The sequence below is a fragment of the Diadema antillarum genome, unplaced genomic scaffold (assembly GCF_040938485.1).
Source record: "Diadema antillarum isolate AM-2024a unplaced genomic scaffold, OU_Dant_1.0 seq00001472_RagTag, whole genome shotgun sequence".
Taxonomy (NCBI): Eukaryota; Metazoa; Echinodermata; class Echinoidea; order Diadematoida; family Diadematidae; genus Diadema; species Diadema antillarum.
The window spans coordinates 378,332-391,585 of NW_027272211.1; the positions used below are offsets into that span (position 1 = coordinate 378,332).

Here is a 13,254-nt window from a genome sequence, read left to right on the forward strand (position 1 = left end):
AAAGCGAAACTGGGTAGAAATGGGGATGGGAGTCCGAATGCGGAGACCGTCACAGCTGACTGCTTCCGCGTACTCTCGGTCTTCCTGTCGGTCGTGTAGCGAAAGCTCCCTTTTCGATGGCAAGACAGATACTAGTAGTACATAATGAGCTACACATTTGCATCGGCTGATGATTTGCATGATTCCTACGACCAACCCACCAAGGTTAGTCTCATGCCAAGTCTTTGAAAGATATTTTCCCTGGTACCAGGGGATATCGTGGCTTGACAATCCTTCCAAACTACTCATGGGATTATTCTTTCAATGATAAATGTATTGAATACACAACGAAACTGTCTGAAACATTGCGAACAGCTTTGGTATTAATGAAATAGCAGCTAACTGGTATTATTCTTAACAATACACGATACAAAATTACACCTAACTAAAGCAAATGATCAAATATTCATAAAGAAGCAGGCAAGATAAAATGGGATCTGAAAAAAAAATATGATCAGTAAAAAAGCGATTATATTCCATAAATGTAAGCACAAAGAAAAAGCTTTCTATTCATACATTTCTTTGACATAAATTACAATATTCATAGTTTTTGAAAGAGTTGAAAAACAAGTGGTTCTCTCGAAAAGATGTGACTCAGTTTCCCTTCGATAGGCTTTGTGAGGAAAAATCGTCTTTATTTTCGGTGGTGAAAAAGTGAAGGCAAGCCACTTCAAAGACAAATTAATAAGACATGTTGAAATATTAATATTGCCAATAAAGCTTTGTGTTCCAGAACTGCAAAATCAATTTTCACTTCCCCAAATACAAAACACCCCGAAATCGATATCTAATAAAGAGCATTACTTCCTCCGTTATTTACCAGTCTTGACTTGAGTTTTTACTTAATTTTTCTTCACATTTGTACAGCAGCACAGAAATGAAACTTAGAAAATTTTCAAATTGGCAAACTCTGAAAAATCCAGTCAACAAATGGCAAAACATGGCTGTCACTGAAAGCCAATAGTAACTGGTGCGTAGGCGCAGATTTTCTCATTGTTTTGATTCTTTCTCAACTGGATTCTATCCCGGAGTCATAATCATTTGGATCGCTTTGGAGTAGACCCGCTACCCCAGTGCTCCGTCTACTTCCTTCCCGGTCAGAGAGTCCTCGTCTACTTCCTGCCAGGTCAGACAGTCGTGACCTCTGACCCTGAAAGTCAGCCCTCTGCCCCTTCTTCCTCCTGTTCCGGCTCCTCATCTTCGTCCTCGGGAGAGGTGTCGCCTGTGGTCTCGCCAAAGAGCTCCTTGCCTCCCGAGTCGCTCACGGAGGAGAAATCAGGCGTCTTGACGTCTCTTCCTTTCAGTCGGAGCGTGACGACGTCGGAAGAATCTCTCAAGCCGAAGACGATGAGCTGGCCGTCCATGACGACTTCGACACACGAGATGCGAAGATCCGGGGTAAACATGGCCAGCTGCGAGGCGTGGTCGAGATCCCAGAGCGTAATATCGCCCGAGACGACCACGGCCCGCGAACCACCATCGATCATGAAGATCCGTGAGCTGGTGGTGAACTGGAGGGACTGCGCCGACGTGTGCAGCCGGCGAAGCGTGCTACGACCTCGCTGGATGTCCCACACCTTCAGCTGGTGCCGCTCGTTGCCGAAGAGCACCCGGGATGCCGTCGCGTTGATGCCGATACAGCATACATTCGATTCCTTCTTGAGTCGCTTCCGCACCTCGCCCTTGTGCAGGTTCCACACGGTGATGTAGCTCACCTTGTCACTATCGTCGTAGGTGGCGTGAGCCAGATACTTGCCTTCCGGGGACAGTGCAGCAACGTAGAGATAGAGCATGGAGTTCGGGTTCTCCACAGTCTGTACATGCTGCTGAGTCTGCACATCGAACACGCAGAGGTGATGTGCGAAGTAGGAGCAGACGAGAACGCGCTCGTCTGCGCTCATCAAGAACTGCTGGATGGCATTCTCTTTCTCCTTTCTCATATCCTCCAATCGCTTCTTCTCCTTCTCCAGCTCCTTCTCTTTCCTCTTCTGTCGATCCGCGTGTGTCTCAGATCTGAGGATGAACAATAAAGGATTGACAAAACCATGGTTATCACGTAGAGCACGATCTTGAATGCACCTGAGCAGATTGTATGCATGGGTAATGCTTATAGTTATCTTGATTGCAATTAGGGAGAAATACATGCTTGATGAGTTCATCATGTAGTACTATCTTCAACAGTCCATGAGAAAGCATTAACTATCTCTTGTTAAGGAATCAATACAGTGATGATGAATGTCGCGTTGAGTCATAATTATCGCAAAGTCTCATGTACTGTATGGTAGATAAGCTAGTTGGTACTCTAACGCAAAATGCAAACATTTCACATCTAATATGATTTCATGTTGACCTCGTGATAATCATGTTTTGTTTCGCTTTCTGAAAACCAGTATCATCCAGCACCTGTAAGTTTACTGAACATCGGCAATGTTATTTCTTACACCCACAAGATTTAGGTGAGCACAATTTTATGCCATCAACGTGTCGATGGAAGCATTTTCAAGAAAACCAAGAAAATGCTTTCATTTTCATAACGCTTCTTAGCTCGTATTTTCATAACCAAAGTTAGCCATGACGAACCAAAACTTTCCAGACCATTCCTTAATACAGGGTAACACCCAGACCTCAATAACATAACGCGAAAGATATGACTTATTATCATGGTTGAGTATACGTCACTTCCGGTGCAGCTGGAGAGTAAACAAGCAGCTCCCCTTGCAGTACTGTACATGTGCGGAGCTATTGAGTGTGAATCGGTTGACTGCTGTTCATGCACAAGCATACAGTGTACGAATCTGCGTGACCATACAGACGACACGGCGTCGGCGTTCAAAATCCTCGATCTACTGCCATTCATGTACGTAAATATGTCAGTAACATTTTTTTTTTTTTGCCATCAGAATTGTAACAATTGACCATATTTGATAATTCTATGAAATTTCAAAGTCGATCATGGAAGAAAAGAAGATGATTTCGTTTAAAAATACGCTGATCGTGGATTTATTTTCACTCCAGCCGCTGCTAAGTACCTGATGTCTGACAATGAGAATTCTTACTGACTTCCGGTCAAGGAAGGAAATATCGAAAAGATATTAGTACAAGTCAATTGCAGACTACTAAGGTGATAACATCATCACTTCCCATTCAGTTTGTCTATAGGTGAATTTCCCAATATCGCCATTTTGTAAAAACATGTGAACATGTAACAAATCATACAATGTATTTATTAGTAAAAAAAAAAGATTAGCGAAGAAAATGGGATTCCTGGAATCGTAATTTTTTTGATCATTTTCCACAAATAAATTATATTCATTTGTGATTAGTTTTCTTCAGTTTGCGTTTGTTACATACTCACAAAGCTGCATCACTTCGGTGATCCCTCGCATTAATTATCCCGAAGTTGAATTATCCTTCGGGTTTATGTCAGGTTTGAGTGTGATGTGCGTCACACACAGTCAAACACACTGCTATAGCTTCTGACCATTTGAGCATTGAGAATTAAGGTTTCTGGGACGAACACTGTAACAGGGCTTTCTACAGCGTATCAGGGCAATAACCCACAGAGGGTAATTACCCCTGGCTAAATACTGGTTAGTGATAAGGTTAGAGTAAACATTAGGGTTAGGGTTAGCTTTCGGGTTAGACTTTGGGTTAGGGTTAGGATTAGGTTCAGGATTAGGAGTAGGGTTATGATCAGGGGAAGGGTCCGGGGTAATTGCCCAGGGGTATTGCCCTAGACCCTTCTACAGCTCAGTGGGAAGAGCACCGGGCTAGAATCCGGAGGTCTCGGGTTCGAATCCCGTTGGAATCTCATTTTCTTTGCTCATTTTTTCCACGAATAAGTTACGTCCATTTCTGGTTAGTTTCCTTCTGTTTGCGTTTAAATCAATTATTCATGATACAGGGCCTAAATAAAATTTTGACAAAACGCCCTTCATTTTGTTCGTCTGAGATCTTTCTGTTCATTAAGGTCAGTCTGCAAATAGTGTTGAATTTCGCCTGAATCCTGGAGGGAGATCTATTCTTAGATCGGCTGATCGTAATTCAGGATAAATTACTACATTACCATCCCATCCATTGCTATCATACCGTAGTTACGAGGTCTACGATTATGGAATTATGAATTCAACCATGACTATCGCACTCATGTACGTAGTGAGTTTGTCAGACAGCCATGACGGCAACGTTTAAGAGCTAATTACACAAATGACAGTGAAATAAAACTCATTAGGTAATGGGCAATTTATCATGGAACAGGAAATTAGTACACTAATGCGGGAGGGAAAGGGCAGTCTCATAATTCATCGCGAAAGAGAGAAAAAAAAAGTACTTGTTTACCTCCGTTCCCATGGCGACATGTTGGCCGTGTTTTGCCGCATAAGCTTGGTCCGTAGCTCCTCCTCCTCCTTCTTCATTTGCGCGCGGTCCGTGCGGAAGTTTTTCTTGATGCGGAACTTGATGTGGCCCGACACTAGATTCCAGGCGATGAAGTGGTCGCGAGTCTCCGAGAGTCTGTTAAACATACGACATATAGAAGAACGGACGACGAAGATGATATTGAAAGTTTCGCAGGTGGTGGTAATGGGGAGCTTTAGATTTTCGCGACGGGAACGTTCAGAAGGAAAAAAAACTGTTCTGAGCATGAGCAGGACTGTCTATCAAAGTCGATCTATTAATAGCTCGCGTCGTTTGAGTTTTCGCTACGCGTTCTGTGCTAATTTTACGTCCGCTCAATTCACGACATAGAGAGCTGCTTGATGCACCAATCATATGAAGCGTAATCTAAAGCTGCTTTTCAATACGACGCAGGGAAGAGGAGAACGTCCAACGCTGTGGCAAGCGTCGTCTCAAACGTCCGCGCCGTAAATCTAAAGCTCCCTAATAGCTCCATGGTATAACTAATAATATCTTATGTCAATGAGATTCATCATGGGACAAAAGTAATAACATCCATCATAACATCACGATAAAGACGAATGGTGCTGATGATGACAACATTGATATTAATAAATATAATAATAATGATAATAATAATAATAATAATAATGGTTATAATAATAATATTAGTAATAATATCAATTATGTACAAAACAGAAATGATAATGATACAAAATAGTTATCATGATAAAACTGATAAAAATGATGATGATAATAAGAATGATTAAAAAAATTACTGCTGTGGTTACTATCCACAGACTATCGACTGCTAAAGGCAATGCACTGTATCCTCATTGCCTAGTCCTTGCTAAAGGACTTGAAGTAGGTGATTCCTTGGTTTCTTGCTTATAAGCATCAAGTGCTCTACTAGCGGTGATGTTACACAAATCAATTCAAATCTAATCAAGATGATATCAATTATGATAATAACGACGTTGAAATAATAATGACTTCACAATGAAAGCAAATCAATTGCAGAGACTTTAAATAATGTTTATGCACAGTCCTTCCACAGAAGGTAGGGGGCGAGAAAACGTAAGCACCATAAGTGCAGATTAAAGTGTCGGAAATGTGCGAAAATCATATTGCAAATTAATGTGTCGGAAATGTGTGATAATCATAATTTGTATTGAGATAAAATACCCGAGGAGAAGCTCGCCGTCCAGAAGGCGGTACTCGTGGGCCGGGGACGGCACGATGAAGACCCCCGTCAGCTTTCGCACGTACTTCTTGGTGCCAAGGTCGTAGATGAAAACTGTCTGGAAAACCTGTCGACACGATAGGGGGCGGTATTTCATTAGTTTGATGACGAAGATGCCTGCGTCTTGTTCGTGCGTGCTCACGTTAGCATGTGTACACGGCGGCAAGACCGAATGTTTAGAGGGAGGAAGAACATTCGAGGCAAAACCCAGAGATGCATGTGCTTAGTTAGGCAAGTCATCTGAAACTTAGTGAGCTCAATATTCTTAATTCACAGGCAAATGTGAAATTGTTGGGTTAAAGAAAACATACGATACTTTGAGAGTGATCTATTTGATCTATTGATCTTTCGAGGGAAAGAAGGCATGGGAACCGTTTGGAAAAACAAAGATAATTATATTTCTGATATTGATTCTTTCCCTTTTCTTCCGTGTCACTGTGTTTTCTCTCTTGACAAAGTATTTTGCAAACCACGTTCTTCTTGAAATACACAGATTGGTACACGGCAAAGCTAGATAAATAACGGTTAGGGTGCTTACAGGACCCTCCAGATAAAAATTTCATAATACATTCACAAGGCAAACTCTTTTCTTTTCTTCCTTCTTCATTTACTTCTTTGAATCATTATGGTAGTATTTTGTAGTAGAAAACAATCGTAGTAGTGGCAGTACGCCTTTCCTTGTTGCAGTCAGATTGTCATTGTTACTGTTGATAATATCATCATTGAGACAATATTAGAGTCAATAATATTGTAACTATTTTCATTGGCAGTAGTAAGAGCAGTAGCAGTAACATAAAATCATCATCATTATTATCATCAATTTAATTCCTGCTTAAAGTGAGCATTTTTGTAAAAATGTTGTCTGAAATATTGCCACTGTAATGACGTTGTCGTTGTTTGGTTTGGGCTTTGTTTTTTCCCCTGTGTTTATTAGTATACCTGAGTGGGATTTTCGCTGACGCTCGACATGCCCAGCTCAGAAAGGATGACGACACGGTTGTTACGCACGAGCACGATGTCGTGCTGGTCCGTTAGTCCGCGCTCGATGCGCACGGCGCTGCCGGCGCACTTCCCTTTCACGACGTTCCAGACGCTGAGCGGGCCGTTGTTGACTGTCTTGGCCACGACGTAGCGGGCGTTGTCTATCATGGGAACCAGCCCGCTTATCCCGTGACCCTTCACCTTGCTGGTTGACTCGTTCCGCTCGTTCACCTTCTTGCTGATGTTCCACATGCGAAGGGATTTGTTGTTTTTGGAGGCCGTCAGGCAGTACATGAGGTCCATACAGGCACCCAGACGAGAGAGCTGGTATTGTGTGCGAAAACGTGAAAGATCGTGATCTACTTTGCAGTTTCACTTTTATCATAACATCTTGTGTCATGATGAAGAACAACAGTCTTTTGTCTTTCACCTCAAGAACGGGGGGTTTTTTTGGACACTATTTCCATTTTATCAATTTTGCTTATTTGGTCCTTCATGCTACGAGAACCTCTGATATTGTGTAAACATGAAGATACTTAAAATTTACGGTTGGAAATACAATGCTTCAAGAACTTGAAAATGTTTGAGTGACATTTTTAGTTAGTACAGATTCACCATGAATTAAACTAGTTCATATGGGTGAGGTGATAGTTTGTTTATAAATCTCTAGCTACCGAAAGTATATTTCTCCTTCTGTAGGCGTATGGTGTTTCATACATTCGAGTATCATAAGATTGCCGTTTACTCGAAAAAAAAAAAAAACATTAGCTAGCTTTGGATCTGCGATGCGAACGCTAAGACGACGTTAATTAGGCTAGTGTTCTGCACATGCGCGAGACAGCTAGCTGTTTCCATCGTCCAACCCGGGAGGCTGCGTGCGTCGTCTTAGCGTTCGCGTCGCAGATCTACAGCTCGTGAATGAGACTATTAAGAGGGCACTAAAAGAGAAAGATCATCTGGCTTACTTTCTGAGACCTTTAAGAGATCGATCAAGAGCTCTGAGACATTAGTCTTTGAAAGTGATCCCTCAATAATATCTCCAAAAAAAAAAAATCATTCCGTGATCTTACGGCAATCCCTGAGAGACCGTTGATACTCCCTTCCTTTAATTATGGAATTTTAGCTTGGGGCAATACTCATCAGATGCTGCTAAATAGAGTGTTATTACTGCAAAAGAAAGCCCTCCGTATCATTTCCAATTCTCCCACTCGTTCGCATACAAATGCATTGTTTGACTGTTATAAGCTTTTAAAAATCAACGAATTATTTTCATTCAACTTAGGTCAATTTATGTATATGTATGATAACAGTTTACTCCCACCTATCTTCAAAAAAAAATCAAACATTTCATAATTACCCCATCCGACGCTCTAACGAGTTTCATTTACCACTTCTTCGAACGATTTTAGCAAAGAATATATTTACACTGGACCAAATTATTGGAATTCCCTGAATCATGATTTAAAATCTGCTCCTTCTATATATTCATTTAAAAGGAGATTAAAGTTTTTTTTCTTTTACAATCCTATAATGACGACTCCCAGAATCAGATTAGATTATAGGCTTACTTTGTTACCCGTCCGCAATATCTGCATTACTGTTCTTTTTATTATTGTTACTATTCCCTGAGCCTTGACTATAAGATCTTCTTTAACCTATACTTCGCAGTTGAAGGGTTTGTTCTATATTCTTTTTTCCTCTTCTTTTTCTTCTTCTCTTTCTTCCTCAAACCTCCGAGGATCGTTGTCTTTGTCTTTGTTGCATATTCCTGTCTATTCTGTTACCTCTTTATCACGCTATAGTTTTGTTTCCTCTTGTTTCCTCTTGTGGCGTTTAGTCATTTTTTTTCCTACTAGTAGTCTTGTTGCAGTCTCAGCCCTGTTTTATGCTCATTACTCTGTTTGTAGTTGTTTCCTGTACAACTGTTTGTCTGTCTGTCTCTAAGTGGGCTGCTAAACTTTTTGTGACAAATTTTTTGTACCGATTTGTTGTTGTCTTTAATTCAATTTTTGCATCGGGTTTTTAATACAAGAGGGGCCCACACTCTACAAGCTTTGTTTTTTTAGTGGGTCCCTCCGTTTTTTGTTTTTTTTTTTCACACAGTGCATATATTGACAACTATTTCATTATCGTTACCTGTTCGCTACGGGTTTTTTTTTTCTATTACTGTTGTTTTCTCTGTACATTTGTATGCATTGTTTCTGTCACTCAAGAAAGTGAGATTTATGTTTGTATACTGTGAAAAAAGAAAACGAATAAATTTGAACTTGAACTTGAACTTGAACTTGAAAGATATTTGAAAGACTAGTCTAGACCCTTAAGAGCTCGTTTTGATATCGCTGAAAGACTTCCGTCAGAGAGTTGAAAGACTATATTCTTAAAAGACTGCAGAAAGACTATTCTGAATCCTTTCAGGAAATGTATGGAGACTACGGAGACCACGAAATTCACTGAAAGATCACGGAGGAATCACTAAAAAAACGGAGAGACCATTGAAAGTGCACTGAAAGATCATTAATCAATGATCAGTTTACAGTCTTTCAGTGGTCTTTCAGAGTTTTTGCCCTATATTGAATGAGGAAGTTTGGTAGCATTGGCTTACGTGCGCGTGTTTGGCGAGGTGCTTGTGGTCCTCCGTTTCGAGATTCCATACGGCCAGAGTGGTGGTGTTTGTGTGCGCGTTGGGGCACAATGATACAGCGTGCGATCCCTGACGGTTCACCAACAACTCATTCACCACGTCTGACGTACAACCTGAACAGAAAAAATACGTGATAACTCTTAAAGTCAACCCTTTTTTTAATTGGAACGAAATAAAGTCGAAACAAGAAGATGCGACAAAATATATCAACCTCTTAAATCTGAAAGGAAATGGGAAGAAATACTTAACCAAAAGTTAGACTTGATCAATCATCATACAATGTTCCCTAAAGATCTACCCTGAATTAATGACTGAATTATTTTCAATATAAAATTCTGCGCAGAAGTACTGGTGTGAATGGATTACTTTTTGCAATGGGAATCTCTAACGCAGACCTCTGTACGTTTTATTCGAGCTCCACAGAAACAATTCACTTTTTGTCTTGGGAATACGATGATAGACAATAATATATCTATTTCTTAAATACAGCAAATTATGTTACAGAATCAAACTTAAATTACGAGAAGTACTTTTATACTTGGTTCTACAGAAAACTTAAAGCGTTACAATGTGGTTTATTTGTATATAAAGTACTTTATATTTATATAAATAATATATTTATATTTATATTTATAATAAAAAGTACTCATTACAGTTTCGCTAATTTTGTCAATTCTTAAAACAAACGAAGAAAGTAGATGATTAGGCCTACATGTCTGAAATAAAAAACCCTCTAAATTGTGTATGCAGTATCAACTGGAATCCTATTCATATCATTCAGACTGTTCGTAGCTGCCTGTCAAATTGTAGGACTTGTTTTTATGTGACATTTATTTGTACCTGAATGTTGATAAGTATACAAAATGGATTACATTACTGGCATTTCTTTTTGAGAATAGCATGGATACCAATTCTTTTTTCTCTGATTTTTTGACGCTATTTTGTATCAATTTATCTAAGTATTCTTGCATTGTCTCATGCTTCGAGAGATACAGTATTTCATTTGTCAACAGTCAATCGCAGTAATGACAGATTTTGCTCTCTGAACGGTCTGTATCTGATCTGATCGACTGAACCCCATCGCCATCCTACCGACAGTGACTATGTACCTTGCACGGCCCGGAGGTAGGCGCCGTTCTTGATGTCGAAGAGTTCGAGTCGGTGAATCTCGGTCGCCTTCTGGAAGAGGTAGCGGCAGGCGACCACGTAGTAGTCCTTCGACACACCCAGCGCAGTGATCGATGCCGACGCCTTGGGCGCGGGAAGCGAGTGAACCTGTTGGAACGACGTCGGTCGTGAAATTCTCAAGTCAAAGTTCTCGGAGGACATTTGTGCAGTTACATCGTATTTGATTGATAAGTGCATAGGGAATTGACGTTTCTGCAAGACAAAGCTAATGACTTTTTGGGCAACACTATAGGATCATTATTCATTTGAGTCAGACTTGGAGGACCTGGCTCTTAGCACAAGTTTTATACGTCAGCAGCAACGCTCCTGACTTCGTTACTGTATGGGCAATACCACAGCAAACGTTATACAGAGAAAATTGATAGCTACGTGTCATCCCCTGCAATTGTAAACAGAAGCACCTTCACGGCCACGACCGGCAGTTTTCGAAGTATTTCCAGCACGACAATGGAGTCGCGTTAGATAAAATGAACGCACAATGAATTTCATAACTGCTTGTAATAGAGCTTCGCAGATGTAGGTCTACATCGGGTTAATGATGCTGACTTTACCAACCTTGTTCCCGGTTCTGGCGTTGACGACGCTTGCCGCACTGCTGCTACGAAACGCATACAAGACCCGATCGCCGTTGGCGCTGAAGGACGCGCAGAGCGAGCCGTCCTTGTGGATGGCCGTCCCACCGATATCCACCTCCTGCTGAAGCTGAACAGCGCCCTCAGATAGGATCCACGTGCGCATCACGTTGGAGCCCGAGAAGAACGCCACCACAAGCTCGTCCTGCTCCCCAGCCGCCGTGACCACCGGCGGGTCGATGTACTGGCGGACCGACAGGAGGCACGTGCCGCGGTCGAAGTCCAGGAACTGGATGCAGCTGGACTCCACGGTCACGGCTATGGTGTCCGACAAACACAAACGGAGACTCGAGATCTGGAAAATTAAAGAATAAAGAATAAGAAAGACGGAACAAGTATACAGATATAGGCCTAATGTCGTAATTCTGCTCACTTCAAAAACAAAATGAAAAAACAAAAACAGTAAAATCCACATGACTACTAAGGTGGAAAATAAAAAGACATGAAAAAATCAATCCATAAACAAAATAATTTGATAAAGAAAATATCATAGAAGTATTTTATCAGATTCAAACAATTCCGTTCAGGCAACAGACCCCATTATGGTTAAACATCTCTCATAAGCAACTGACAAGCCAGTATCCCATGCTTTACTCGTACCCGCTATACAGAGCATTAGCACAGAGAAATATTTCCTTTGAGCAAAACCAAAGCTATTGAGTTTGAACCTAAGGAGGTCGATTTTGAAGTCATTCATGATAAAATAAGGGTTTCTGAATGGTGCTAATGCCGCCGCGTATGCCGTCCTAATTGTCCCTTTATTCTCACCTTGACACTTATATGTAGGCTGTCCTGTCAGTGGAAAGCCTTTTTATCCACATTCTCCACTCTGTTCTAACAAGGGCAATGGTCTTGACTTTCTTGTGCCAAATGTCTCTTGTTCCAAATGATAGCTATCCACATGACTTGTCTACCCACTTTGAAACCTATTTCAGTTTTCCGTTTACCAGGGGAAAGTCAAAACACGAACACCTCCCGAACCCGTCCCAGACCAGCTATTTTAAGACAACCAATGACGCCACCCGTCTCAGAATCGAGACGAAAGTTAAATCCTCTACGGACCAGTTTTAGATTCTGGTACTGGATATGCTGGAGAACAAGGAACATGCGTAGTTTGTGGTACATACTTAAACGGTAACAATCAACCATTAGAACGTGCAGATCTGATCGCCGTTGATAAACATGACGACACGAACCTCTTTCCCAACTCCTTCGATGGTCCTGACGACTTTCCTGTTCTTCAAATCCCAGAGCTTCACGGTGCCGTCTCGGGAGGCCGTGGCGGCAATACCCACGGTGACCCGGGATGCCGTCACCGCCGTGATGACTTCCACGTGGCCGGCGAGCAGGTCGTACAGGACCCCGCCAGGCTGGGCCAGGCAGGTCACGGAGGGGACCAGGGCCGGAATGGACGACCGCTGGGCTTGGCCCAGCATGATGGCCACGGTCGGGTACTTCTTTGGGTCACCGATGGACATGGGTTTATCATTGGTCACTATGCCGAGGAGCCTACCCACCAACTGGGAGGCCAGCTGGGTGGGGTCCTTTAAGAACAAGGTGGACAGCAAACCGGATGGAATACCTTAGTAAATCATGATCAAAATCAATTAGTAATTACTGATTCAGACACTTCAAAATCTCTTGAAGTTGTTCACTTCAAATAACAGAGACGTCCCTAATAATACATGATATACATGTATATGACAAAAATAAGGAGGATGCAAATGGGTATAATGCAGGGGCCGCGGAAGGGTGGGGTGGGAACGGCACTTTTGGGAGTCTCAAAAAAAAGACGAAGAAAAGATAGCACCAAAGCACCAACTTCCCAAAAGGTCCCCTTTATATTCATTAACCCTTGATCCTGTGAGCCCCCCTACCCTAACAAGCGTTCCGCAGGTCCTCTATTGCCTGCTATTGACACTTCAGACAACGATTCATTTTTGCAACGCGGTGTCGCTTCGAGGACACTGCTTACTGCACTTACACATTCCGGCTTACAGAAATTTTGTAGAAGTCAGAAACCTTACAAGAAGTGACTTCTACAATACAGAATCTAGAATCATTATCAGACTTATACAAACTCAGACAACTCTATATTGTTGGCTGTAAAGTACTTTGGGGAGTAAAAAATTGAA

The 13,254-nt window shown here is 41.6% G+C and overlaps 1 protein-coding gene across 1 annotated transcript in view; it reads right to left on the bottom strand.

Moving 5' to 3' along the window:
* Positions 1 to 1,196: 1,196 nt before the first annotated feature.
* LOC139709818 (uncharacterized) overlaps positions 1,197 to 13,254 on the bottom strand; it is a 49,568-nt gene continuing 37,510 nt past the window's right edge. Inside the window, exons 22-29 of the mRNA XM_071621779.1 lie at positions 12,316 to 12,663; positions 11,043 to 11,414; positions 10,409 to 10,574; positions 9,261 to 9,412; positions 6,617 to 6,982; positions 5,620 to 5,744; positions 4,378 to 4,551; positions 1,197 to 2,052 (exon numbers count right to left, since the gene is read on the bottom strand). Coding sequence (XP_071477880.1) covers positions 1,197 to 2,052; positions 4,378 to 4,551; positions 5,620 to 5,744; positions 6,617 to 6,982; positions 9,261 to 9,412; positions 10,409 to 10,574; positions 11,043 to 11,414; positions 12,316 to 12,663 — 2,559 coding nt within the window. The remainder of the gene's footprint in view (positions 2,053 to 4,377; positions 4,552 to 5,619; positions 5,745 to 6,616; positions 6,983 to 9,260; positions 9,413 to 10,408; positions 10,575 to 11,042; positions 11,415 to 12,315; positions 12,664 to 13,254) is intronic.